The 27,933-nt window shown below is 35.9% G+C and overlaps 3 protein-coding genes, 3 non-coding genes and 2 pseudogenes across 9 annotated transcripts; 3 read left to right on the top strand and 5 right to left on the bottom strand.

Annotated features, from left to right (window-relative positions):
• The first annotated feature begins 24 nt into the window (after positions 1-24).
• On the top strand, positions 25-1,643 carry LOC147537166 (putative sugar phosphate/phosphate translocator At5g25400 pseudogene; annotated as a pseudogene). The gene has a single exon (XR_015226042.1). The product of XR_015226042.1 is annotated as a putative sugar phosphate/phosphate translocator At5g25400 pseudogene (transcript).
• A 2,908-nt stretch (positions 1,644-4,551) lies between these two features.
• Positions 4,552-4,623, top strand: TRNAW-CCA (transfer RNA tryptophan (anticodon CCA)). The gene has a single exon. It is a non-coding gene; the product is annotated as a tRNA-Trp (tRNA).
• A 124-nt stretch (positions 4,624-4,747) lies between these two features.
• LOC147537168 (Pentatricopeptide repeat (PPR) superfamily protein) lies at positions 4,748-7,223 on the top strand. Its single transcript, XM_086643623.1, has one exon. The coding sequence runs from the start codon at positions 4,831-4,833 to the stop codon at positions 7,141-7,143; it is 2,313 nt and encodes a 770-aa protein (XP_086499749.1). The 5' UTR covers positions 4,748-4,830; the 3' UTR covers positions 7,144-7,223.
• A 2,181-nt stretch (positions 7,224-9,404) lies between these two features.
• Positions 9,405-9,486, bottom strand: TRNAS-AGA (transfer RNA serine (anticodon AGA)). Its single transcript has one exon. It is a non-coding gene; the product is annotated as a tRNA-Ser (tRNA).
• Positions 9,487-10,473: 987 nt separating this feature from the next.
• On the bottom strand, positions 10,474-10,555 carry TRNAS-AGA (transfer RNA serine (anticodon AGA)). The gene has a single exon. It is a non-coding gene; the product is annotated as a tRNA-Ser (tRNA).
• A 1,392-nt stretch (positions 10,556-11,947) lies between these two features.
• Positions 11,948-15,097, bottom strand: LOC147537171 (chaperone protein dnaJ 49 pseudogene; annotated as a pseudogene). The gene is made up of 2 exons (XR_015225554.1): positions 13,383-15,097; positions 11,948-12,167 (listed from the first exon to the last, which is right to left on the bottom strand). The product of XR_015225554.1 is annotated as a chaperone protein dnaJ 49 pseudogene (transcript).
• Positions 15,098-21,138: 6,041 nt separating this feature from the next.
• LOC147537172 (Tetratricopeptide repeat (TPR)-like superfamily protein) lies at positions 21,139-24,658 on the bottom strand. 2 transcript variants are annotated; one of them, XM_086642318.1, is made up of 3 exons: positions 22,612-24,658; positions 22,377-22,441; positions 21,139-21,495 (listed from the first exon to the last, which is right to left on the bottom strand). In XM_086642318.1, exon 1 carries the CDS (start codon positions 24,030-24,032, stop codon positions 22,830-22,832), a length of 1,203 nt encoding a protein of 400 aa, XP_086498444.1. In that variant the 5' UTR covers positions 24,033-24,658; the 3' UTR covers positions 21,139-21,495; positions 22,377-22,441; positions 22,612-22,829. The 2 variants fall into 2 exon arrangements, with proteins under 2 accessions (XP_086498444.1, XP_086498445.1); XM_086642319.1 differs by lacking the exon at positions 21,139-21,495 and having other exon boundaries at positions 22,375-22,441; positions 22,612-24,597.
• Positions 24,659-25,909: 1,251 nt separating this feature from the next.
• On the bottom strand, positions 25,910-27,027 carry LOC147537173 (embryo-specific protein ATS3B-like). Its single transcript, XM_086639213.1, has 2 exons — positions 26,694-27,027; positions 25,910-26,287 (listed from the first exon to the last, which is right to left on the bottom strand). The coding sequence occupies exons 1-2, from the start codon at positions 26,949-26,951 to the stop codon at positions 26,021-26,023; spliced, it is 525 nt and encodes a 174-aa protein (XP_086495339.1). The 5' UTR covers positions 26,952-27,027; the 3' UTR covers positions 25,910-26,020.
• Between the last annotated feature and the right edge of the window lie 906 nt (positions 27,028-27,933).

Raw genomic sequence — 27,933 nt, forward strand, 5'->3', positions numbered from 1 at the left:
ACCCTAAATCTATGGGCTGTGTGGCCCATTGATATTGATATTCTTAAAAAAAGAGATTCTCATCAATCTTCAACTTAACTGCCTTTCCGTTTTTTTCTTCTTCTTCCACATCTGACCTCTCCATCTCCGAATCTTACCTCTCATAAACTGAAACGTACAGAGAGATATTAGTCATCTAGAGAGAGAAACTATATCTTCTTTCTCAGAGGACTTTTCACAAACACCTTACTCTCAATCACAGATCTCTTCTCTTTCTCTCTCTCATTCATCCTTCTTCTTCGATTTGGAGAGATGGGTAAGGAGAATTCTTTGAGCGAAAGCGTTGTAAAGAAGATCTTGTTATCTTACGCGTACGTTGGTATATGGATCTTCTTGAGTTTTACTGTGATTGTTTACAACAAATACATACTTGATAAGAAGATGTATAATTGGCCATTCCCAATTTCTCTAACAATGATCCATATGTCATTTTGTTCAGCCCTAGCTTTCTTCCTTGTTCGTATCTTAAAACTTGTTGAACCAGTTTCAATGTCTCGTGAGCTTTATATATCATCTGTTGTTCCTATTGGAGCTCTTTATTCCCTTTCTCTTTGGTTCTCAAATTCTGCTTATATCTATTTATCAGTCTCTTTTATCCAAATGTTGAAAGCCCTAATGCCAGTTGCTGTTTATTCAATCAGTGTTATGTTCAAAAAAGAATCTTTCAAATCTAAAATAATGGCTAATATGCTTTCAATTTCATTTGGGGTAGCCATTGCTGCTTATGGGGAAGCTCAATTTGATACTTGGGGTGTTATTCTTCAACTTAGTGCTGTTGCTTTTGAAGCAACTAGATTGGTTCTAATTCAAATCTTATTAACTTCAAAAGGTATTACCCTTAATCCAATTACATCTCTTTATTATGTTGCTCCATGTTGTTTAGTGTTCTTGTTTGTTCCTTGGGTACTTGTTGAATTCCCTTCTTTGAAAGAATCATCAAGTTTTCATTTTGATTGGGTAATTTTCGGAACGAATTCTTCGTGTGCATTTGCTTTGAATCTTGCTGTGTTTTTGTTGGTGGGTAAAACTTCAGCTCTTACTATGAATGTTGCTGGTGTTGTTAAAGATTGGTTATTGATTGCTTTTTCATGGAGGATTATTAAAGATACTGTTACTATGATCAATTTGATTGGATATGGACTTGCATTTTTGGGTGTTACATATTATAATTACTTGAAATTTCAAGCACTTACTAACAAAGAAGTTGAGAAGAAGCCTTTGCCTACTGACGAAGAATCGGGAAAATTATTGGACATAGTGAGAGAAGGGACAGGAACTGGTAAGGATGGTTCTCTAGCCTGATTTATTAACTATTCCGTCTCGATTATCAATTTCGTATTCAAAGTAGGGCATGAACGGCGATTTTGGAGTATGGGTAAGATGGGTTGTCTCAGTTTCTTCATCTCTTTCGTTCTTCCATGTGTTCGGATGGATTCAGAGGCAGTTTTTTTTGTTTTTCTATATCTAGATATCGGTTTAGTAGTTTACTTATCGAAGGCGATATTACTTACTTCTTTCTCGTCGTTTATTTTAATTTGATGTTATGAACATGTAGGCATTCTATTTTACATTTGGAAATTTAAATACATATATATATTTCATCAGTTTTGTTCTAGTTATCTTTTCTTCTTGTTTAATGTTGATTTGTAAGCAAGATTAACTTGTCTGGAGATTGGAGTGTTTGTTCTTATGAGTTTACTGATTGGTTCTGTAATATGAGACGCGTTTGGTTATAGCTTCTAGATCTCTTATTGAACTGATAGGGTTAAGAGATCATAGTTTAGATCGATCAAGGTCAAACAGTAATACTCAGTGATGCTAATTCAAGTCTTGGATACTCATGATACTAATTCAAATCTGGCGGATAAATGTCGATGATTTATTCTGTAATCCCGGGTCGTATATTTCTTTCTTGATTTTGATCTTTATGTCTCCATATCTTCAAAATAGCGAAATATTATTTACAAAGTTCATCATGCCATATAAGTAACCAAAACAACTATAGAGATTAGCATTGGAGATAAACAAAATTTGAGGATCTCTATTTTGCCATATAGCAATTGGAATCTCAATTGAAACTTGACACGTAGGTTAATGAAGTTTATTTTAGTTTTGCATTGGAGCCGCTCTTAAGCTATCGACATATAGATCTCTCAGAATATCTTTTGGTTTTTCTTTGTTCGATATAGATAGTTCTTCAAAGAAATCATGTCTTAGGGAAATTTCGATATCCTACTGTCTGCCAGCTTTTTTAAGTAAAAAAGAAACCCTATCCTTAAACTTTAAACTATTGATGGCAATGAATTCGGATATTTATGTTTAGAAACTTTTGAACCTTGAAAGCATCCCTGATTCAGATTTTAAGAAAAGTTTCACAGTTTTGAGTGGTACATTCAAGTTTGTGAGTTGGATCTTTTTCAACAAAAAAAAAAAAAAAAAGTTTGTGAGTTGGATCTTTTAACCCTAATTAATGAAATCCAACAACTACCCTTACTTCATGTCCTATTTGTTACTATTATAAATTGGGATTCTCCTATTTAGTTGGGTTTTTGAGTATTCTATTCACAAGTACTAAATGAGATCTGACAGCTCCCCTAACTTCATGTCCTTCTCATTGATGGACTCTCTTCTACCTAGTAATAATGCCTTGGAAAAGCCACTCTCCTACCTAGTTATGGTTTGGGAAAACGAAGTCCAATATCTATATGACAAAATACAACTTTTGGTTGGGTGTCCCCATCACAAGTTAGTTTTGGTAAATCCAAATATTTTTAGGTACCTTATAGCCCCCACATTATAAGCAAGTTTGTTTCTTTACCTTGCAGAATTGCATTTTAAACACTACTGGTTATATACTTATATGTAGTCATTTATACAACACGAAACGACTTAAACAATTAATGAAATGTGTAGAACTTCAGTGTAGTACAATAATGTATTTTCTTTAATGAGGCACTTTATATTTGAAGATTATGTGTGGAACTTTACGTTGTAACTCTCATGTAGTTCTCAGAAAAATAAGAATTCTCATACCATGTAATCATATGGATCGATTTCACTATGAATGTTATTGTGGTTTCACTCGAAAAAAAAATTAATGAAAGATGTATTTTCTCATTAAGAAGCTTTTGTCAAGTCATATGTCATTAGCCATAAAAAATTCTTACCCATGGAACTATCTGTGTGGTGGCATTTTACTTTTACTTGCATATTTTGCTTGAGCATTGTCGGTGATACTAATTGTAGAATATGTCAAACTTAAATAGATTTTTATGCATATTATTTTTCTTTTTTTCAAATTTTCTTTATATTACTCTATGTTTAACTTAATATGTAGGCCCATAAAGCACAATTGGTCTTAGCCAATGTTTTTCCAATGAGACTTCTTTTTAGTCAGATTTACCATAGTCATTTTAGGATATTTCAAATAATGAGAATAATGAATCGGTTTTGATTCATTTATATTTGTGATGTACTCAAAATGAGTTTGGGTCATACATATGAATTTGACAACATTCTGAAATCAACTAAAGTCAAACGAATCAGTGCTTGTTTGAATATAGCTTCATATATAAAATTAGCCAAACCAAGAAGGAATTGGTGGGAGTCCTAATTTTGAGGTCAGTGTGTGATAATGGAAATAATTTGGTCCAAAACCTTATTAGTTCAATTATTCTAACTACCACCTATTTCAAACCTGATGTGATATTTCCCCAAGTACCAAACACATTTTCCTTGATGTAGATACCCACTTAGTTCCACTAAAAGGCCTACTGGTCAACATGGAAGATAATGTGATACTTTATACAAAAAGGATACAAACACCTAAAAATACAAATCCACTTTCCACCTAAATGGAAATTACTCTGGTTTAGAACGAAATTTTTACCAAGGGGAGACATAGCTAATTGAACTGAAAATGAGGATTGTTGATTTTGTTATGTCCGAGTGTAGGCTTTGACTTTTAGATGGTATTACAATTGTTAAACGTTATAATACATATTTGGAATGTCTTATTAAACAATGTGAGACCTTTATAGCCTACTCGCCATGCAAAAGAAGAGATGATAAAATGTATAGGCGTGTCCCGAAAACCTATAAAACAAAGGGTCGATGTCCTATTGAAATCATTTTTTCGTTCAAGTTATAAACCGAAGGTACAAGGATTATGGAATCATCTTAAAAGAAGATTCATAAGAAACTATATCTTTTACCTAAAGTAAACTCAACCCCAAACGAAAGTATTTAAGTAATATACATTACATAGAGCCATTTGCCCCCCTCTCCCTCCTCTCTCTCTTCCCAAATTCTTAATCAAAGATCATGTAATATTTACTTTCTTGAAGTTGACGTGAAATTTGACTTGAAGTTTGAATTGATTCGAATAAAATTTTAGAATGTTCTTGTATCTGAGTTGCTTGAACCACTAATTCGAAATGACTTCGGGGTTTGAAAATCTTAACTCCAACACAACGTATAAATATGGTTCTATTACAACTCTTGACATCAATAGGATCCGTGGCGCAATGGTAGCGCGTCTGACTCCAGATCAGAAGGTTGCGTGTTCGATTCACGTCGGGTTCATTTTTTATGTTTGCTCTCGAAACGGGGCTTGGGCCCATCTATTTTCTCTCCCCATACTCAGCATTACTCTCCAATTATCACAGATCTATACACCGACGCCCGAGTTACTCAAATATACATAGACGATAAATTTAGAACGGCACTCCAGGAAAGTTTTCCCGCCACAAACTTCCATATTTTCAATTCTCACTCTTCTCATAAACCCTAATGTTTACCCGCCAATATAGATTTCGTAATCTCTTCCAAATAACAAACAAACGGTCGAAAATTTTCAAATTATCTGTTTCATTCAAACATGAGTTTCACTCGTTCGACAAAATTCCTCAACCAAATAATGCATCCATTAATCTTTCCATGTCATTTTCTTTACGCAGAAACCTACCCTCCTTAGCTCTTGAAACCCTAAAGAAACATAGACAGTGGGGATGCACCATTGATGAAGTAACAATCGCCATTGCTGTTAAATCTTGTTCTGGAGACTCGAAACTCGGTTCCCAATTCCATGGTTTAGCAATCTCATCTGGGCTTGATTCTTTTCTTACAGTTGATAACTCTTTAATGAGTTTCTACTGTAAATGTGGGCAATTTGATCGAGCATTTGAGATTTTCTTAAGTTTAAATAGTCCTGATACTGTTTCTTGGAATACCATTCTTTCCGGTTTTAGACGTAGCGAAGATGCATTGAATTTTGCTATTCAAATGCATCAAACTGGAGTAATTTATGATGCTGTGACTTATACAACTGTTCTTTCGGTTTGTTCGGATCAAGAGATACTTGGAATACAGCTTCATTCTCAGATTTTAAAATCTGGGTATGGGTTGGAAACTTTTGTTGGAAATGCTCTTATAACAATGTATTCGAGGTTGAGTCGAATAGAAGAAGCTAAGAAAGTGTTTGATGAAATGCCTGACAAAGATATGGTTTCTTGGAATGCCATTATTTGTGGGTTTACACAGGAAGGGAATTACGGATTCGAAGCTCTAGTTGTTTTTGTAGAAATGGTGAGGGAAGGGATGAAGCTAGATCATGTCTCGTTTTCTAGTGTAGTTTCAGCTTGTGGACGCGAAAAAAGCTTGGATTTCGGAAGACAAATACACAGCTTAGTTCTGAGAACCGGGTATGGAATTCATGTTTCGGTCTGTAATGTTTTGATTTCGATGTATTCGAAGTGTGAGAAGATCGATGAAGCTAAATTAGTTTTTGAAAGCATGGTTGATCACAATGTGATATCATGGACTACGATGATTTCAATAAATCAAGAAGAAGCTGTTTCTCTGTTTAATGAGATGAGACTTGATGGAGTTTCTCCAAATGAAGTCACATTTGTTGGATTAATCCATGTGATTTCAACGAAAGAGTTAGTCAAAGAAGGTGTAGTGATCCATGGGTGTTGTATAAAATCAGGAGTTTTATCGGAATTCAATGTTTCTAACAGTCTCATAACAATGTATGCCAAGTTCAAATCCATGGAAGAATCCAGCAAAGTCTTCAATGAGTTAAAGAACAGAGAGATTATTTCATGGAATGCTTTGATTTCGGGTTATGCTCAAAATGGGTTTTATCAAGACGCTTTAGAAACATTTCTATCAGCATTAATGGAGTCTTTAAAGCCAAACCAATTCACCTTTGGTAGTGTCTTGAGTGCCATTGGATCTGCCGAACCGATATCATTGAAACACGGTCAACGATGTCATTCTCACATTATCAAGCTCGGATTAAACACTGATATTATCGTTTCAGGAGCTCTTCTCGATATGTATGCAAAACGAGGAAGTATCGACGAATCTAGAACTGTTTTTGAAGAGACGCACGAAAGAAGCTTAGTTGCTTGGACTGCAATAATCTCAGCATATTCGAGACATGGGGATCTTGAAACTGTAATGACCTTATATGAAGAGATGAAAAACGAAGAAGTAAAACCAGATTCGATTACATTTCTTGCTATATTATCAGCGTGTGGAAGGAGAGGAATGGTTGATAAAGGAATCGAAATCTTTAACTCAATGGTGAATGACTATAAAATTGAACCTTCATCTGAGCATTACTCGTCAATGGTTGATATGTTAGGAAGAGCAGGTCGGTTAGAGTTAGCCGAAGAGTTTATAGATCAAATGCCTACGAAACCCGGGTTATCTATGTTACAAAGTTTGCTTGGAGCTTGTAGAATTCATGGGAACATCGAAATGGGAAGAAAAGTGGGTGATATATTAATGGAGATGGAACCAAAAGAGTCTGGTTCTTATGTGTTAATGTCAAATATATATGCAGAAAATGGAGATTGGAAAGAAGTAGCAAAGATAAGAAGAGGGATGAGAGAGAAAGGAGTGAGAAAGGAAATTGGGTTTAGTTGGGTTGATGTAGGAGATATTGTTCATGGTTCTATTTATAATCATGGGTTTTCATCAGATGACAAATCACATCCGCAAAGTGAGGAAATTGGTGGAATGGTGGAATGTTTAGGATTAGAAATGAAATTTTTGGAGAGAGAAAAAGAATGGGAGAAGTCAAATTTGATGTAATCCTTCGAATACATGACTTTTGTAAATTATATGAAGATTGAAATCACAAGCCAACAAGAGTGAGTTCAAACACAACAAAATTGTTTTGTTTGTGGGCATCCAACTCAAACCAATCAGCAAGAAGTGTAGATGACCTAGATATTATGTTCTTCCTTATGAGAGTACCCTGTGTTATGTGGCAGTGGTGGGACAATTCTCACACACCTCATGACGTGTGACGTTCTTTGAGCCTGATACAGTAACGACTTTGTTGGATGGTGTAGAAAATGTCCGTCCTTTAGGCCTACCATGTGTGGGCCAAACTTTGGTGCAATGTCAAGTTTGTGGACATCAAACTCAAAATCAACATGCAATGAACAAAGATGACTTAGTTATTGGAATATCCTCTGTCAAGGGACTGTGTTGACCCAAGTAAACATCCATGAAGTTGTTCCGGTGATGTTAGATTCGAAAAGACTTTCCATAAGTTCAAAGTACTAGAGATTGATAGCAAAAATGGGTTCAATCATACTGAATTTGACACCTTGGATGATAACATAATAGTTTTCAACAGTTTAAGGTGCTGTTTGTTTTTTAATTTTTTCAGATCTGAAATCTGAATTGAAACTCAATTCAGATTTCAGATGTTTGTTATTGAATTTAAGAGTTTCTGAAAATTTGGCTGAATATTGCTCAAGTCTGAATAGGCTGAAAAGAAGCTCATATATTTCAGACTTGAAAAGAAGTCTGAAATATGGGTCAATATCTGAAATCTGACAAATGACATCTCTGCCCTTGTATAAAAAAAAAATTTCTCCACACAGGAAAAATCACCACCACCAAAACCACCACCCACCGACAACAACCAATCACCGGCCAAACAACACTAGACCATAACAACACCACCGGCAAAAAAACCAACCACCGGCAAAAGAACCAACCACCGGCAACACAATACTAAACCATAACACCACCACCACCACCACCACCACCACCACCACCACCACCACCACCACCACCACCACCACCACCACCACAGAGCACCGAAACCACCACCACCACAGAGCACCGAAACCACCACCACCACACAGCAAGATCATCGACACCCACCGCCACCAAAACACACCATATAATCGGAGCCAGGAATCTGTAAACCCTCGCCGGATCTGGCGAGGGTGATATTGTTTTGACCCTCGTCAGATCTGGCGAGGGTCATCACCCCTTACCTTCGACCATCAGTTAGAGATATAGAAAAAGATAGAGAGAGAGATAGAGAGAGATGGAGAAAGGTCTAATGAGGGTAACCGCCCACTTTGTTAAACTTCGGTTGGAGAAATAGAGAGAGAGATCCGGCGAGGCTTGAGGTAGAGATCTCTGGCGAGGCTTGAGGTAGAGAACTCCGGCGAGATTTGGGGCTTGAGGTAGAGAGATTCCATGAGAGAGATGTAAAGTTCTGAACCTTTAGGATGAAAGAGTTAACCCTAGGTTTTTTCTTTTATTGAGAAAGTTAACCCTAGGTTTTTAGGGTTTTGTTTCATTTACGGGCCAAGAGAGAAAAGAAAAGAAGAATTAAATTTTTATAATTAATCATGGGTATAAATGTAATTTTTTTTTTCAGACCTAGTTTTTCAGATTAAAAAAAACAAACATCTGAATTCAGCCATTTCAGATTCAGCCAATTCAGTTCAGATAATTCAGATTCAGCCAATTCAGATTCAGACATAAATAAAAAAACAAACAGCACCTAAGACGGATATCTTATCTATTCCGTCTTTTTTTTTTGACAAAAGAAGCTTATACTTCATTATATATTATCCCTACGGACATAATTTACGACGACATGGGAAATATTAGGGGATTCCTACAAACTAGAGAGATAACAATATAATTCTGCACAAACAATAGAAGCAAGATATAGGATATCCACGATTGTATGGCGGCACACCCACGGTATATTTCTTTATATCCTGTGTTAGCAGTCAATAGTGATTGCCTCTCATTCCATAATAACACACTGCACTAGTAGGTCCACAGCCAAAATTACCCCTAGAAGGGATGTGTATGCCTCGGCCGGGTTCTCATGTGTTATTTTGTTGTAACTCAACGATATCTCCATTTGAGAAATATGTCTATTTAAAATCATAATAAGGAAGAAAACTTTAAAGGGACTATCTTGTGAGTTTTGATTTTGATTGGACTAGTTAGAGAAACATGGTTGTTGGAGAATGGAAAGCAAAGTGGCTCCATCATCCAAGAAGAAAAAAAGAAATAAAAAGGGAAGTCGTGGTCGGCAGGATTCGAACCTGCGCGGGCAGAGCCCACATGATTTCTAGTCATGCCCGATAACCACTCCGGCACGACCACATTGTTGTTGGAAATCATTATATAACCTTCTTGTTGGACTATGAGACATTCTCCATAAGCTCACTGGTTGTTTTCCCCTTATTATCTGTAGTTTGCTCACTTAATTTTCATTTGAAAAATCATAACTTGGTATATACTCACTTAAGAAAGCAGTATTTTAAGCCTATAGTAAATTCTAGTAAATTATGAGTGCCGACCAACTAGGTACCCACCACGCTTGTAGATAATATCAGGCTCTCTCAGAAAAAAAATACACCTTGAAGATTAAAAGCAAGAAAATGAAGCACCAAGGGTACCAAATAGTATTTTTGGCATGAAATGTCATTGTAATAGCATGTAGAAGATCACTCTTATGACTTGCACAAAACATTCAAAAATCAAAACTACCTCATGACCTCTCCCTTCTTTTGGAGAAGATCACTCTGCTAATAACTCTAGGTTGTACAAATAAATGTTACTGTGAGTTTATAGGCTAGTGGAACAAGGTGGAGTCAAGAGGATTAGGAGCTCAAATGACAAGCTATGATAGGGACGCCATTCAACCTAGCTATTCTCCCGACCTCGTAGATGGAGTGCTCGTTCAACCTAGATAGTGAGCACGAAAGTGACGAATACTCCAGGACGCAATCCCTAGAGTTGGCTAACTACGGCCCGTCTTCGAGAAAGAGGCTATAGGTATTTTGTTGCAACTATTCCATAATAACACACTGCACTAGTAAGTCCATAGCCAAATTGCCTATGCCTCGGAAGCTTCTGCCAAGTTCTCATGTGTCATTTTGTTGCAACTCAAGAATATCTCCGTTTGAGAAATATGTCTATTTAAATTGTTCGAAAAATAATAATAACGAAGAGAACTTTGAAGGGACTATCCTGTGAGTTTTGATTGGTAGTGACTAGTGAGAGAAACATGGTTGAGTTTTTTTAGAATGGAAAGCAAAGTGGCTCCATCATCCAAAAAAAAAAGGAAGAAAGAAAAAAAGATAAGAGCGTGGTCGGCAGGATTCGAACCTGCGCGGGCAAAGCCCACATGATTTCTAGTCATGCCCGATAACCACTCCGGCACGACCACTTTGTTGATTGTAATCTTTATATAACTTATAAAACACTCATTAGTTGTTTTCCCCTTGTTATTTGCCGTCTGCTCACTTAATTTTCATTTGAAAAATCACAACTCCGCATATATTCACTTAAGAAAGCAGTATTTTAAGCCTATAGAAATTTCTAGTAAATTATGAGTTCCGACCAAAAAGGCGAACATGCCTGTAGATTATATCAAGCTCTCCCACAAAAAAAAAAATACACCTTACTAGATTAAAAGCAAGAAAATGAAGCACCAAGGGTGACAAATAGTATTGAAGATTGAAGAAGTCCTCAAAAAAAAAAGCACAAGGTCTAAAACAAGAGAAGCCCCTTTGTGCAATAACAGCCACATATGGAATATATACCACCGTAAACCACCTTACTCCGTCACCTCTCCTTATTTTGGAGTTATACATAATCAAATGTCACTACCTCCTGGTTTGGAGAAGCTTATGTCACAACGTTGTGCTAGAATGATACAAATGAGTTTTATATGCTAGTGGACCAAGGTGGAGTCAAGAGGACCAGGAGCTCGGATGACAAGCAATTAGGGACGCCATTCAATTCATTTGGCACATGATCATAGGCGTCATTAATGTGAACAAAGATTTCTCGTAAGGAATGATGTTTCCTTGTGGAAATAGAGTATAAAGGAACTTTGTATATATATGAAGGGGTGCTCTTCCTACATGTGCTATAAGCATATTTCCCGACCTCGTAGATGGAGTGCTCATTCAACCTGCTAGTGAGCATGAAAGTGACGAATACTCAAGGATGCAACCCCTAGAGCTGGCTAAAGCATGTATAAGAGGGCATGTTGCATGGATTCCCTTACGCATAGCACATGGCTAGGAACAATACCTGGTGATAAATATGGTCCCTCTTCGAGCCCTTCGAGAAAGAGGCTACAGGTATATGGCACCTTAGCTGGGACGAGGTGTGCTAGAAGTTCTACACCAGATAGGATTGAGGTATTCAAGTGATAAAACCTTGACGTGCTTGAGTTAGGCATACGTATCTAACCCAATGTTTGGATGATAGACGCAAATAAGATCCCATGTAGTGGCTTGGCATTTTGATTGACACTCTTTATGATAGACAAGAGTCCAGAGTTCTAATGGGGCAAGATGAACATGCATTGTATGTGGTATTTTGAAGAGTGGGGTTGTATTACCGGCGACACCAAGATGAACTAAAGGTCTCAAGTAAACCAAGAAGTTCGATAAGATAGGCTCCATGCTACGTGAGTTTTCATATCCGCAGAATCACCGGTTAGGATTTCAATTTCTGCAACTCAAATAGATCTCCAGACAAATTACGCAGATCCACAATCACGAAAATAGAAAGAACACATTAAATTTCAAAGTTAAAAGCACCCTAGAAGTTCAAAAATAACTGATTAAGGCCATTATAAATATACCCAATGCAAAGATCTAATCAATCCATATCAAATGTTTCAAGATATCAGAAGATATACAAGAAAAAATAGTAAGACTTTGTTATATGTAGTCAATTCATCAGGAAACAAATTATTAACGAATCTGAGTTGTTTCCTTCATACGCTTGACATGTTTCCGGCTCCTCTCAATCGCCATTAGTATCTGAAAAATTAAAGCAGTGGTATTAGATCATGAAAATCTGCAGAAAGAGAAAGATAATGCACCAAAAATACCAATATTACTTGCAACTTTTAAGTCATCAAGATAGATACAGGAAATTCGAAGAAAAAAAAGCTATACAAAAAAGATAATGATTCTGTCCTTCTATCGGTCCTCTATCCAGGTCCGTCTAATAATGGCGACTCCTCAAGTTGGAAGGATGCACTTCTAAATCTTGAATAATCAGATCAGAGAGGTAGGATTAGGCCTATATATAAATGTACTTAAAATGATTCAATATACATCTAAATAAGCAAACAAGGGATCAAATAAGCAAAGGTTTGGAAGAAAGGGTGATCGCTTGAACGAGTGGATTTGGTTCAGTGACTACATGCTTTAAATTCCATTTGCTAGCATCCAATTTAGACAACAATTTAGGAAACAATTGAAGCCTGAACATGTTAATAAGATATATAAAATAATTTTACAAACAAAATAAAGAATTTGGAGGGAGATCTGAAAGAGAAGTGGAGAAGACTTTCCAGATATACGTGTATACTCAATGGTCAAATATCCATATGATCTCATACTACTCTAGTTTGTACACGATCTATAAAACCCTACATGATCCTGTATAAAAGGTAATCGATTTATGGTGAAGTAAGGAGTTTTCGGCGTGGCCGACACTCTGACACGCTCGTCCAAAACCACCATCGGGCACTTCACTATTTCAGTGGATATTTAGGTACTTACACCTAATAATGTGAGACCTTGTGTGCGAATAAATTATGCATATAAAGTAACAATGTGCGTGTAACAAACAAGGAAATAATATAACAGGAAAATACGTATGTTTTATTCCCATCTTAGCCTTTATCTGACTCACTTTGTACGATGATTTGAACGCGCGTCAACTCAGATACCGACATGCTTACCATATCTGTTACATAAGTTTACAATATATATGCTATTCCAAGGTATAAATGTAACACACACGTTTACAATTTACGCAATGGAAACATGTACGGAAATAGACCAACAACATAAAGAACAGAGATTTGTTGATAAGTTCAATTTCACGATTTCAATTCCGACATATATCAACAAGAGAATGAGAACACGACAAAGAACTATCAAACTTAGAAGCATTATTTAATTTTATCACTTACTAAACATGAAAATGTTTCTAAGATATTCAGCAGAAAAGATAGTCCAAACCTTAAAAAGGAATATCAAGCCACCGCCTCGAACTGTTTCAGCATGTCACAGTGAGGTGTCTCATAAGCAAGACCCCAATTACGCCGCTGCAACTCAACCCGACAATTTTGTGAAAGAATCGAAAAATACTCTTTTTCAACTCGCTCTTCTAGTACTATCCGATCTCGACTATTGGGTGGGTATTCCTGCTCAAAATTTGAAGTCCTAACATAATAGTTAACACCCTTTTGAGTAGTGAAAGGATGTCCATATTGGTAAGACCTAGCAAGTGAGTAAATGGGTTCATTCGAAGGCATGAAATTAAACAGAATTATAAGGAGAATTGGCAGTAATTGAATAAGAGTTCGAATATTAAAACCACCACTAGCTCCATTTTCGGCAGTTCGAACACTCGGTCCCATATTAGTTCTAAAAGTAAAACCACCAAATTGGGTAGTACTTGTTGTTCCAGGCATTCCACCAAAGAAGAAATTCCTGAAAATTTCTTCAGCATCAACATCAGCTTCATAGAATCCTCCATTAAACCCTTGATGGGTTCTTCTTCTTGTTGCTGGTCGATCGTAAACAACTTCATCTGATCCCATAACATCATACCTTTTTCTATTCTCTTCATCACTTAGACATTGAAAAGCTTTTGAAACAGATTTAAAAGCTTCTTCTGAACCAGGAGCTTGGTTCTTATCAGGATGAACTTTCAATGATATTTTCCTATAAGCTTTTCTAATCTCTTCTACTGAGCAATTCTTTTCCACACCCAAAATCTCATAATAATCTTTTTGTTTCCTTATTTGTCTAACAAGAGAAAGTTGTTCCTCAGTATAAGTCTTCTGAGAACTTGAAGATGAAGATCCATCTGAAGAAACCCTATGTTTAAGAGTCGAATTGCTCGATGCCGACTTAGCTGAAGATGAAGATCCATTCACGTTTGTTGTTGAAGGAGGAACACCTGATTCACCAGATTCTCTCTCTAGACTAGATAGAAGATCATCAACGGAAAGAGTCGGATCTAATCGACTCGCTTTCTTGATGAACTTCAAAGCACGATTACGATCCCCAATTTCTATTGCTTCTTTTCCAATTTCCAAACATTTCAAAGCTTCATCTTTGTTCCCATCCATGACTATCGAATTCGTAACAATAACAAAACCCTAGAAAAACTAGGGTTACAGATGAATACTACTACTATCCCAATATGAGTCGATTGACTCGATTCTGGTATCACAAACTGAAGAATCTCCTAATAAACCAAATACAATTGGAATTAAGAGAGAGAAAAAATAACAAATTTTCAATCTTTTAGGAAATTAATCGATCCGATAGAATTACGCACCTAAATAAGAAAAAAAAACTAGGATGATTGAGCTTAGAGAGGAATGAAGGTGAATTTGTTTCTCTCTCTCTCTCTAAGATGGAACCAATATCAAGGTCTTCTAATCATCTTTGATTTATAGGAGGAGTATCTGTTTGAGATTAGATTCTCAACCGAGTTGGTCCATAAAACCAGAGACGGAATCGTAAACTTAATCTTGATTTCGTTTTTATAGAAGAAGAAGAAGAATGTGTAACGATAGTACGTCATCGTCAATTCATAACCATTAGATTTAAATATTCAACGGCTTAAACCGGGGGAGGACTAAGTTTTAAACCGGGGGAGGACTAAGTTTTTTTTTTTTTTTTTTGTTGAAAGCAAATACATTGACTTAAGAGTCTATTACAATATCCAAATTAAAAAAACAAACATAACAGTAAACAAAGTAATATAACAAAATACAGAATTGAAGAATTGCGTAAAATAACCTCGAGTAGTGGATCTTCCTTCGTTCTGTAGCTTATATGCCTGGCTGCTCTTCAAGAGGATGATGTGAAAATTGGTCTTGAGATTCCTTCCTATAGATTGAAAGATGAAACTAGTACCTGTCTTCCTGTAACATTGAAGATGGATTAAACAGACACCCGAAGTTCCAGAACGAAACAAGGGTGTTTGTAAGGTGGAACCAAATGATGGTTCTGAGTTATCGTGCCAATATTCTCCATATGCAGAGACCATATCCGTTCGAGTTCCACAAAGTAGAATCTGATCAGACACCTGGAAAATGGGATCGCCGTTATAGCTCGAGTATAAATACTCAGCTAATCCGACAAAAGATCGCATATGAGTTGCGACAAGGGGTGGAAGTGAGCATGTTAAGGACCTTGGATAAGTAGTTAAATATATTCGAAAATCAAACACGAAAGAATTCGACAGAGTTTGAACTGAAGCGTAAGAGACAAAAGGTGGGCTACTAAGATGTACATAACTATGTGAATCGAAGTGTCTTCTTGAGTCGAAAAGTAAGTTAATACTAATGTAAAATTTCTTATAAGACATACGATATGAGCTCATGATCCATAAGGTTAAGCGATGGATCCAAATAAACATGAATTGATCCCATACGTTATAACCTTTCTTGGGGATGAAATATAAGATGATTGGATGTGGGTTAATTAGGGGTGTACTCGAGTCGAGTCGAGCCGAGCCGAGTAGTAAGATGTTCAAGCTCGGTTCGTGTATTTGACTGTCGAGCTCGAGCTCGAGCTCGTTCGAGTAATTGTCCACTTGTTCAAGCTCGGTTCGTATAAGTTTGAAAGAGCTCGAGCTCGCATTATTTTAAGCTCGTTTATCAAAATACTTCAAATTAAAACTTCCTAAATCATCAAAATACTTCAATGATCATTTGTCACATACAATAATAATGATTAATGATTCATATTCCAATAATTTTTTAATGGTTGATATTTCATGTACTAGTTTCAATACTAATACGTAATTATGTACTATACTATTATAAGAGTATGTTAAACAAGCTGTTCACGAGTAGCTCGTGATACACTAAAGAATGTTCAAGCTCGGCTCGTTTATGTAAACGAGCTTGATTTGGAGCTCGTGTTAAGCTCGGGCTCGTTAATATTCGAGTCGAGCACGAGCAATAGTCGAGCCGAGCTCGAGCAGCTCGTTAAGAGCTCGGCTCGTGTACACCCCTAGGGTTAATGTTAGAGTAATATTCAGTTAAAATAAAAGAGAAATTTGAATCTACGGCATGATCATCGGTTAACCGGAGTGGGATGAAAACCACCTACCGATGTTGAACTATAAGCTTGATCTCCAAAGATGCACATCTGACAGCCAAGAGATGCAGAAACATAGACATGAGAGTGGAAGTACCGTTACCGATAGATCTAGAGCTCACAAAATTCAACAAAAAAAAGCAACTAACAGGTTTCTTACTAGAAGTAGGTTTCGAACCCTAACAACAAGAGTACGAAGAAGGACAATAATAAGACACAGACGCGAGGTTAAGTTTGAGATTAGAATAAAATTATCAAAGGGTAAACCATAGATTTTGATGATAGAAGAAATAAAATAGCCAAAATTGGTGGAAGCCCCAAAAAATGCCTGGTTAATGAGGTTTTCCCCCAGTCCAAATGAAAAATAAGAGTGAAGTCCAAAATGTCAGAGTAACCTGACATTTTCCTTTTTCATTTTTTCTTCTTCCTATTTTACCCATGGACGGTACATTGAGCCTCCTCTCTCCTTCATGATCTGACTGATTGCAATCAGCATTAAATGAGGATTTTATCAAATCTTTCAAGTTAGATTTCTTCCCTGGTTAGTAGTTCTTTTTTCTCTCTCTACAAATCTTCATCATCTCTTTCTTTCTCTAGAAAACTTCTGGTGCCATTTTCACTCTAAATTTGAGCTGAAATTTTTGGATGAAATTTTGGGGGGAAATTTCTCAAATCGATTGCTTTCTCTTTTGGCATCATGTTTCCTGATCTTCCTTATTTCTATCTCTCTCTAAAAGATTAAGATTTTCTAATTTTCATCTTCATCTCTTTCTCTCTCTAAAAAATCAAAAATTTCTAATATTTTTCTTCATCTCTTTCTCTCTAAAAGATCAAGAACTTCTGACCCATGTTTCCTGATCTTCTTCATCTCGTTCTCTTTCTAAAAGATCAAGAATTTGTGATCTTAAAGATGATCAATATTCCTCTATCAAAACAGTAAAACTCAAAGTTTTTAGTAATGGAATCATTGGAACTATTCCCAAGTTTTTTTTTTCCTTTTTCACATTTCAACTCATGTATTTACAGAGTGTCATGTCCTATACGTACAGAGTTTTCCTCACCTGGATCAACTTACATGACAAAATTGGTTACCAATACATAACCTTTAAAACTTACATGAATATTTAGTTGTTATCTGCACAGTGCTTTAGTTTGTGTACAACGCATGACAAAATGTAATGTACAGTAAGTTGTTATATGTTTAGTAAAAGATTATGTGTATAGTACATTACAAAATGTAGAGTACACTCTTCAGTTTTTGTTATATTTAGCATTATAGATACAAGTTTACGTGTTGAAGTGTAGTGTACACTCTTCAGTTCCCGCTACACTACCAAGTTCCTGTTCCCTTGAAGATGAATTAAATTTTTTCCTATGCACAATACATTATGAGTTGGTGAGTAAATACAATAATATATTGTAAATCTTATAGTTCCTGCGGTGCTTTAGTCAAACTATTTGTACTATACATAAGAAAATGTCGTATAAGTTTTTAGTAAAATAGTTTACGTTTTGGAATGAATGTATAGGACATTTTATCATGTACTGTAAATGACAAAAGATACAGGACATTTTATCATGTAGTGTACATTACATAATGTACAGTACATTACAAAATATATAATTAGAATGGCTAGTACATAACCAAATGGCTAGTACATACAACAACTCCTGGTACACAAGAAAATACCCAGCACAAAAGTGCCTAGTACATAACCAATTGGCTAGTACATTAAGTAATATCCGGTACACAAGAAAATTTTAAGGACAAAAGTGCCTAGTACATAACCAAATAACTAGTACATATTTGTCTGTACTGTTCATTTTAAAATCTACGCTAGGCCATATTTGTATGTACTGTGCATTTTAAAATTTACAGTACAACTTTTAATTTCCTGTAAATTTGGAAAAGTACGCTAGACAATCAATTGTTATACAGAAAGTGAAACCCTTCACGTAGTCTTCAAATCGACCATGATTAATTCAAAACAAAAGTATTTACTGAAACTGCAGTATGAATATAACATGAACCATAGTTAACAACATTTCAACAATTATCAGGCTTCCTCTTCAATTCTCTTCCTCCAAGCCTCTTGGAACTCGCTTAAAATTTTGTAAGTCAACTCCGTCCTTTTTCTTCTAGCTTCGTCCCAAATTGTTCAGGCTGCGAGCAACTAATTGGCATGTTCTTATTTTGAGTGTCCATGAATATCGTGAGTGCCCTGACTTCAACACTTTGCTTGGGCTCAACGACCTGTGGATATTTTAGTTATTAGTAAACTGTATCTTTTATATGCAAGATGAACTATATCGTGTAATCCCTTACAGTACAAGATGCATATTCCTTTTATTTGTATGAGAAATAAACAATTCCCAGTAAACTGAATCGTGTACAATGAATTATATAAAATACACTGCCTAACTTTTTTTGTTCTAGTCAACAAAATAAATTCACTTTTGGGTGGAGAAGGATGAACATTCATATTGTTAACCATTTACATAAAATCTCTTCATGTTTCGCATTGGAAAATCATCATCTAATAGTTCGGGAACTAAAAAATTCACATCTAACTGGATCATGTACAGAGAATTAAACAATTTTAAGTAAATTGGATCATGTACAGTTAATTATATAATGCATTGCCTAACTTTTTTTGTTCAGTTAACTAAATAAATCCACTTTTGGGTGGAGAAGGATGGACATTCATATTGTTAACCCTTTAGACAAAATCTCTTCATGTTTTGCATTAGAAAATCATCATCTAATTGTTTGGGAACTAAATAGTTTACAGTCAACTATATCATGTACAGGGAATTAAACAATTTACAGTTAACTGAATCATGTACAGTTAATTATATAATTTACTGTCTATCTTTTTTTTGTTCAGTCAACTAAATAAATCCAGGGAATCATGTACAGTTAATTATATAATGTACTGAATCATGTACAGGGAATTAAACAATATGAAGGATGAACATTCATATTGTTAACCATTTACATAAAATCTCTTCATGTTTTGCATTAGAAAATCATCATCTAATTGTTTGGGAACTAAACAATTTACAGTCAACTGGATCATGTATAGGGAATTACATTTCGTACTGGGAAATGCATTTGAAATATTGTGAAATGCTTTGAAATGCAGTAATAATCAATACTATACATATCACTATGTACATTTAAAAATTTACGACACTCTGAATAATGCATTGGGAACAATAACCACAATAGTGGAAGATGATGAAAGAATAAGAGGTATGTTTGTAACAAATGGTGAAAAAGCTTGGTGAAACCCTAAAACGAAATGGTTTGTAACAAAGGGTCAAAATGCTTGGTGAAACCCTAAAGGAAAATGAACTGAAATTGAAGCCTACAAATTTTGCACTTCAGAATAAATCATTGGTTTGAAATAACTAGATTATACCTTCCTTCATAAAAAAAAAACTAGATTATACCTTCTTTTTCCTTGGGCTAGTTCTTTTAGCAACCTGTTCCTTCATGTTTGTTTCTTTAACAGTTTTAGATCTTGTTTTTGTTGGTTCTTCAGTTGTATTTGTTGAGGAAGTGGCCTTATGAGTGTTTTTCTTCACCATCTGCACCGACAAAATTAAATTTGTAAGAGATATATTTTCAGATTTAGGGTTTCAGATTTAGGGCTTTTTGTGTAATAGAGGTGAGAGAGTATGAAAACTTACTGATTTAGGGCTTTTTGTGTAATAGAGGTGAGAAGAGTTTTGTGTTCCGGCAAAATGAAGAAGAATCAGGTGCTTTTGAACTGATTTCTAGAGAGAGAGAAGTTGGAAAGAAGAAGATGAATGAGAATTGATTTCTAGAGAGAGAGAGAGAAGTTTGAAAGAAGAAGATGAAGTGACAATTGCCTCTACGGGTCATTCCAAATCTGACCGGACGTCAGATTTTTCAAAAAAAATCCAAAATTTCGCGGGCAACTGTGCATGGCATTTCCGTAATTCCTTTAATAACCAAGGTTGTTTCATTTTCAGTTTTTGGGCCAATTTTGGGCGTTTTGCCCAAAACCTCAATAAAATAGATAAAGAAGGGTATAAACTCCCTGGAAATTGATGAACTAAACTGATAAGAACTGCTGGAAACCTCCACGATGCATCGTCGTCCTTAGTAGTTGGTCGAAGTCTCCATGATTTGCTCCAAGTGGTTTCTTATTATTGTCAATAAGATAACCTTTATGTATAGTCACATTATATATAGTCAGGGCATATTCACATTATATATAGTCAGGGCATTAGTCTAGGTAAGACATTCTTATTATTGTCAACAAGATAGCCTTTATGTCATCGAGGAACCTGTTTGACATGCCATAATGAAAGGATTATGTAACCTTTCATTAGATATTTGACCAAATACAGTCATCCCATTCTTATAGAACCAATCACTAAATGACTAAAATATCCTTTCAACAAAAAAAAAAAAAAAATGACTCAAATATCCCACGTCATTTCTACGAGGGACCTCCTCCGTCTGTGGACCTCCGCCCTAACTATAATCACGGGTGGGGCTACAGGTCCATAAAGGAACCGGAATGGATTGAAACCCTATGGCCCCTTAATTGTATACAAGGATAGTGTTACATCTAAATAGGACATAGAATCTAACAAAAATGAGGGGAAGAGAGAGTGAGAAAGAGAGTTCCTTTAAACTATAAATAGTTGCATCCCGGAAACAATTTCATCATTCAAATAATCAAAGGGTGCCCTTTTAAATTTACATATTTTTCGGAATCAGCCATTTCATTAGAACTCACAAGGTAAAGTTTCTTCAGAGAAATATCTGCAGCTACCAAACCCCTTCCCTTGCTCTGTGTCTTTTGTATCTTTATCAGTATGTCAAATGTGAAGATGGTATCATGTCGTGGCTTCCAATATCGTGGATACGCAAAACCTGATAATCGGAGCGAATAACAACTCTGACAGCTAGTTCCCTCCTTCGATAGTTGCACTAAGAATTTCAACAATCAATCCATATTTTTTTCACCTGAGTTCATTCTCAAGTTAGAGTTGTACTCAAATGAAAGGCAATCATTTCAAAAAGATAAATATATCTCAATATCAATATAACGGCTAAAAATAGCAATTGCAAACTACCTATGAAAACAACTGAAGTACAAGCTTACAAATTACAATAGGAACTATTTCTACAGATTGTTAACCTACTTTAAGCAGAACAGTAAAGGCACGAGAAGGTTCTAATAAAAGACAATATTTGAAGGAGTTTTAAGATAAATATTCCATTCCCTAAACATGAAGATTACAACGAGAAAAGTAACCCCCCACCCGGAGCAAACAGAAGATTTTAGAGAGAATGTAACGAGTAATGATACCCCAAATCATAAGTAGGCAAACCTTCTCTGTAAATTTTGAGTCCCATCAACACACCCAAACTCTCATACGTCACCATTCAAGAATGGTCTCTGTATATTTCTCTTCAATATAAGTTTGCAACACCTATCATGTCTTACCTAGCATGAACAGTAATCTAGTTGAATATGTCGTAGTCCTAAATTTTGAAAAAGAAGATCCTCGAAGATGAAATTGTACAAAATTGAAAATTATAGCGAAACCTAGACATTAAGGAAATTGAGAGGCAAACTTGCGAAGAAACGAAGCAGGTGATAAAGTAATTTTATCTGCCTCTAATAGTTGGCTCTCGACCTTTAGAGATTACAAACATATAGGATACTTAATTGACAAAAGGAACACCTAAGATAATCATCTCACAACTATCAAATAGTCATTTCTCGTTGGGTTCCCAAAGTTTTGATTAGAAACTGCAAATGCTTACGAAAAATAAAACAAAACAAAAACAAGTAACAAAACAAGTAAGAATTATAATCAGCCTACAATAAAGAGGATTACCAATCATGGAATCTAAGGGGTTTCTTATCTTTGTCATTTGATCCTTCACGCACTGAAGCTGAAACCTTGAAAAGGACCAAATAAACTCTTAGTTCCAGTAAAATACAACTTGCCACAATAAAGCAATTTAGCTTCAAACATGTTCAATTGGGCAACATAACAGAAGGTGAAAGAGGCTTATGAGACAATTTGGATAAGATAAAAATGCAAACAAATTCAGTGCAGCATAACTTACAAGAGAAGTTGGGTTCACACAGAGCTTCTGGAACCGACATTTCATGACTCCAAGAAGCAAGATTGTGATATCGCATTCTGAGTATCACTTATCAAGTATGACACTAAGACTATCTTGTTAGCTGCAAGTCGATAAGACTACAACTAAATGAATCCTACAATCTCTTGTTTCACATTGCTTTTTACATGCACCAACCCGTATCTTGACCCATCTTCTATTCAACTAACAGTATCAGACATTATATATTCAAAAGTCTCCAATTCCTTCTTAGAAAAAGGAGGGGTCCTTTCCCGAACCAAATCCATAATAATCTTAGCCCTGGGCTTTGAACTTCTCATAAGAACTTCTAGCAGCTTACATATTGTATCAACACTAGGGAACCAGTTGTTTTCCATGCTATCCTTACACATCCTGAATGCTAGATCAAGTTCTCCTCCTTTGCACATATAATGAATCATGGTTTGGTATATCCTGGAATTGGGTTTGCAACCATTACCATGTAGAGCAGAATATATCCTTTTAGCCATATCAAGATAACCCGCCTGACAAAAACCCTTAATCACCAAATTATAGGTCACCTCATCTGGTTCTGTACCAAGAAACTTCATCATGCCCATCAAACTATTAGCTTGCCAAGCTCGTCTCTTGTTAACTAAGTACTGAATCCTAACATTAAAGGTAGCAAGATTCGGTATACAACCCTTACGAATCATTAGATTCCACAACCCATTTCCAATCACACACCAATCATTCTTATAAAATGCAGAAAGAAGGGTGGTGTATGTAACTACATCAGCTATAATTCCCACCTTTTCCATCTCAACCATAACTAAATAAGCTGAATTCAATAACCCCATATCACAAAAAGCCTTGACAACAATATTAAGAGAAAAAATGTCCGGAGAAATTCCAAATTTTCGTGGAACCTCATTGATAAATAATTGAATAGCTACAAAATTACGGGTCCTTGTTAAAACTTTAAGAGCAGCATTGAAAGATTTAACAGTTCGAGAACAACCAAATAGGTGCATATCATAGAATGTATTAACTGCATGAGTAGTCATACCAGATTTTCCATACAACATTATAATACGAATGATAAACCCTTCACGTCGTCCTTGGGGCAAAGTCTTTTGGTGCTCAAGTAAGTGTTCGATGTAGTCGAATCTGCTAGCACCAGCGAGGCGAGAAATGGTATCTTCAAATGCAAATCTATTCTCAATGAGAAGAGTATTATGGGCATTTGCTTTGAACAAGTTGAATAGTTTATCTGGATTCCTTTCTTTCTTCAGTTTAACAAGAGCAGGTTCCTCCAATGGTTTTGATTTCGGAACCGAAATCTCAGAATTAGTTGCAGAAGAAACAGCAGATAAAGTGTTCGTTGATATACAAAGACTACGAACTGAACGCAGAGGTAGCATATTCTGGTATTTCTTTCTCAAATTGAATCATGACATTTCCATATTCTGCTCACAAATGGATCCAAAACCCTAGTTCTAGTAGAAAGAAGATGAAATGCAGGAATCAAAACTAGAAAGGGAAAAAAAAACCTAATTTCCGACAAGTTTGTGTTTCTCGACGATAAGAAAAATAAACCTAATAGATAACCCAAAAGAAAAGAACCCAGGTAACAAAAACCCCGTATAAACCCTAATCCCAAGTTTTTTGTGTTCTTGGAGCGATTTGTAAGAAATCAAAGAATACTTAATCGTATTTGCAGAAAACAACTATGGATCTGTACTCGATCTCCTTATATCAAATGAAATGAAACTTTGAGTGAAATAATTTAGCAACAAAAATCGATGAATAACAGTAACTAATTAATTGAATTTGTATCAATTTCTAATCTGAGGATGATTTCATCTACCTGGTGAGATTTGAAAAGGGGCAAAATTGCTCCCCAATTAGGTTTTGCTTTTAGCTCCGACGCTCGCGCTTAGAACCTTAGAGTGAGGTTTTATACGGAGGTGTTTACACGTTCAACCCGCTCTTGTTTCATCAATCAAATTTATTTATCTATTTTTATTTTTTATTTTTTATTTTATTTTTATTTTATTTTATTTTATTCTTTTTTATGGTTCATCTGGAAAGGCAGGTGTGAAGCATGCTTCACGTCAAACAAACAATCTCCCATGCAAACGATCCGCTAATCAATACCTCTTTGCCAGAACCTCTCACAATTCCTAGCAGCAGAAAGATATACATCAACCTACATGGACTCCTCCATCGGCTCCTTTTCTCAAGATCAATGTGGGCGCATCCTTCACAAACTCAGCAGAACCGGCTGGCATTGGCTGTATCATCCATGACCCAGAATCAACCTTTATTGTCGCTCGTGCAGACTCAACAGAGGCCAAAACGCAGAAGAATGTGAGAGCATTGCTATTAAGGCAGCGATTTTATGAGCTATCGACCTACAAATTACTCATGTCCACCTAGAAAGCGACAACCTGAACATCATTTCCTTTGTAAAGGACCAGCGTCAATCCTGTCAATGGCAATCCATTAAGCACCTGGACGAAATCCTGAGTTTGAAGAACAGGTTTACCCAGATCAGATTCTCCTTCATTCCGAGAGATAGCAAATCAGCGGCGGATACTTAGCGAAATGGGGAAGGAAAAATTGCAGGCATAAGCTTTAGCATTCCATTTCAGCTCTGAACCATGATTTGGTGTAATTTTGCTATCTTGTCTTTTTTTGACAAAAAAAAAAAAAAAACTTCGCAACAACCTGAACTAAAGATTGTTAAGCAATTCTTTGAATACATTGAAATCATAATTCTCAAAATGTAACTTATCTAAAATTAAAGAAAACTAGGTTTAACATGTGGTCTAAATGCACACAATTGGACCTAAACAAATTTGCTTTTCTTTGTTGTTTAAATTTCTTTTGCTTTCTTAATCATAAATACACTGTAATGTGTTAGTTGCTCTCTTTTTTTTTTTTTGTTGAAAAGAGTTAGTTGCTCTTGACAAAAAGAAAATGTGGTTGTTGGATGGTAGGGCAAGATGCTTCATCTTTGATAATTCCAACCACGAAAATCCATATCAAATTTTAATAGTTATTAAGATCAAACCACCCTCACAAGAAAAATAATAGGTTATTAAAGGAAATTTATAACAAAAAAGTTCATCCTTCCTAGTGAACAGATTTAAGCGACCAGATCACACGAATGATAAAGATAAAAGTTGTAAAAATTCGTGATTAACTTCGATACAACTATTCATACAACTCAACTAAAATTAAGACGTTTCAACAAAAAAAAACTAAAATTAAGACAAAATCAAATACTAATATATTTGATACAACAAGATGTTTCTATTAGAATGGTTGTTCACAATTTATTTAGACTCATAACGTTATATATAACAGAGGGTGTAATTACATAATATTACTCCACTCACTTACACTACACCTCAGAGATCATTGAGTTGCCATTGCAGAAATTGAATCCATACCAAACCCCATATGGAATAAAAGTATTGTAAACAAAAGAAACCCCTCTTGAATTTGGAGCATAGATCTTCACAGACTCTGGTTTCCAACCGTCAGATCCTGTTCTGTAAAGATATACATAACAGATTGTGTGCATACATGGTCCATTTATGTGATATGTATCAGTTGAACATCTCTCAAATGCTCTTGATGATGGATTATCTATTCTTGGTGCATAAACCTGAATCATTCATACAAAAAATCATATATCTAATCTAAGATATACCCTTAACTTTAAGTTTGGTTTACTTTAATGGGTTGTTCTTGGTTTCTGAAAATTTGATCTAAGAATTAAATGAAAATGAGAAGATTATGAGGTGGTTTTTCAGAAAAAAAAATTGATTTACTCTAAGGAAGATAAAAGAAATTGAACTAATTCGTACAACATTTAGAAAAAACAGAAAGATACCCACAAATTTATACCAAATTTTAGATAATGGGTTCATCTAATTTTCTCAAAATTTCATCGAAAAATTAGAACTAAAGATACCCAAGAACCTAAATTGGATATTCTTTAATGTGGTTGACCTAATTCTTAAGAATTTCGTTTCGGCAATCAAATAAAATTGAATGAGTTTAAATCGAACCTGGTAGCCATAAGCATCTCCAAAAGCAAGACTGATCTGGTCACGAGTATAAGAGGGAGAAGAACAACTGGTTCTAATCTGGACAGTGTATGAACAACTATTTGGAGATTTGTTGCTTCCGATCTTGAAAGATCTGAGAAGTTGAGGTTCTGAGGTAGCAGTGATTATGGATTCAGCCTGAGACTGAGAGGAGACGAAGAAGATGAAGACAATGAAGAAGAAGCCTAGAAATGATGCCCCTTTGTTATCTAACACCATATTTGTCTCTCAAAAATTGAAGGAGAGACAAGGAATTAGTAGATGTCTGTCTGTATATGTAGAGTCTGGATTTTTCTTCTATCCGGACCTAATCACTCTCTCACTTCGTATTCTCACATGTGAGGAATAGAAAGGGGTTTCCTTACACGTGCCAAATGTTCCCAACTAAATATCACATGTTGGTGAGGGACGGAAGTGTGGTGTACCGATTAACTTTTGTGGCGCTAAGGAGAAGATCAGCAGAATCACATACTATGGTTATAGTGTCGGAGACTCGGAGTATGGCTCAGTTCGTCCAGAACAAATGACTTCCAAAGAGGCCAAGCGAGACAAAACAGAAGACTTTTAGCCAGAATTTTCTAGCTTGGTATAATGGCTTGCAAAGAAGAAGAAGAGGTACGCTACAATGTATGCCACCTCTATAGATGGTAGAAGGCGGGTGGTGAGCCTAGAGATGTGGGGTTTATGAGAACCAAAATAGCAAGATATCATTGGGGTTTATTGGTAGCCTTTGACCATTAGTTGAACAACTCAACCCTACAATGTATGCCACCTCTAGTTTGACTCATTCTCGCTAGAAGTGCTCTACTCTTCTTCGGAGTGGCGTGAGACTCGGTCTTCTATCATGACTCCGATGTGCGGCAAAATAGTATAGATTTGGACAGACCCAATCTCTCGCAATCGAAGGCAGCTACGTGGCTATCTGGTCTTGTGAGTACGTGGTCATGCAGAGAGTCTAAGTAAGTTGACATGGCATCCTAGACCAAGCACGCTAAGAGAATTGGGATTTGGGCTTGAGTAAGCATGCTAGGCATACTGGGCTGGCTAGGCGGAAAGCTTTCATTGGACTTTCTTGTTAGGTTTATCATGCCACCGGTAGGGTGTCCCCGATTCGTACTCTCACTGAAGTCCTCATACCATCCTTGTCGATGAATGTGAAAAGGCTAATATCGCAAATACATATTTTACTATACTACTTTTA

This window comes from Eschscholzia californica, unplaced genomic scaffold, assembly GCF_041429995.1.
Source record: "Eschscholzia californica isolate CP2 unplaced genomic scaffold, dmEscCali1.0.p SCAF_5, whole genome shotgun sequence".
Taxonomy (NCBI): domain Eukaryota; kingdom Viridiplantae; phylum Streptophyta; class Magnoliopsida; order Ranunculales; family Papaveraceae; genus Eschscholzia; species Eschscholzia californica.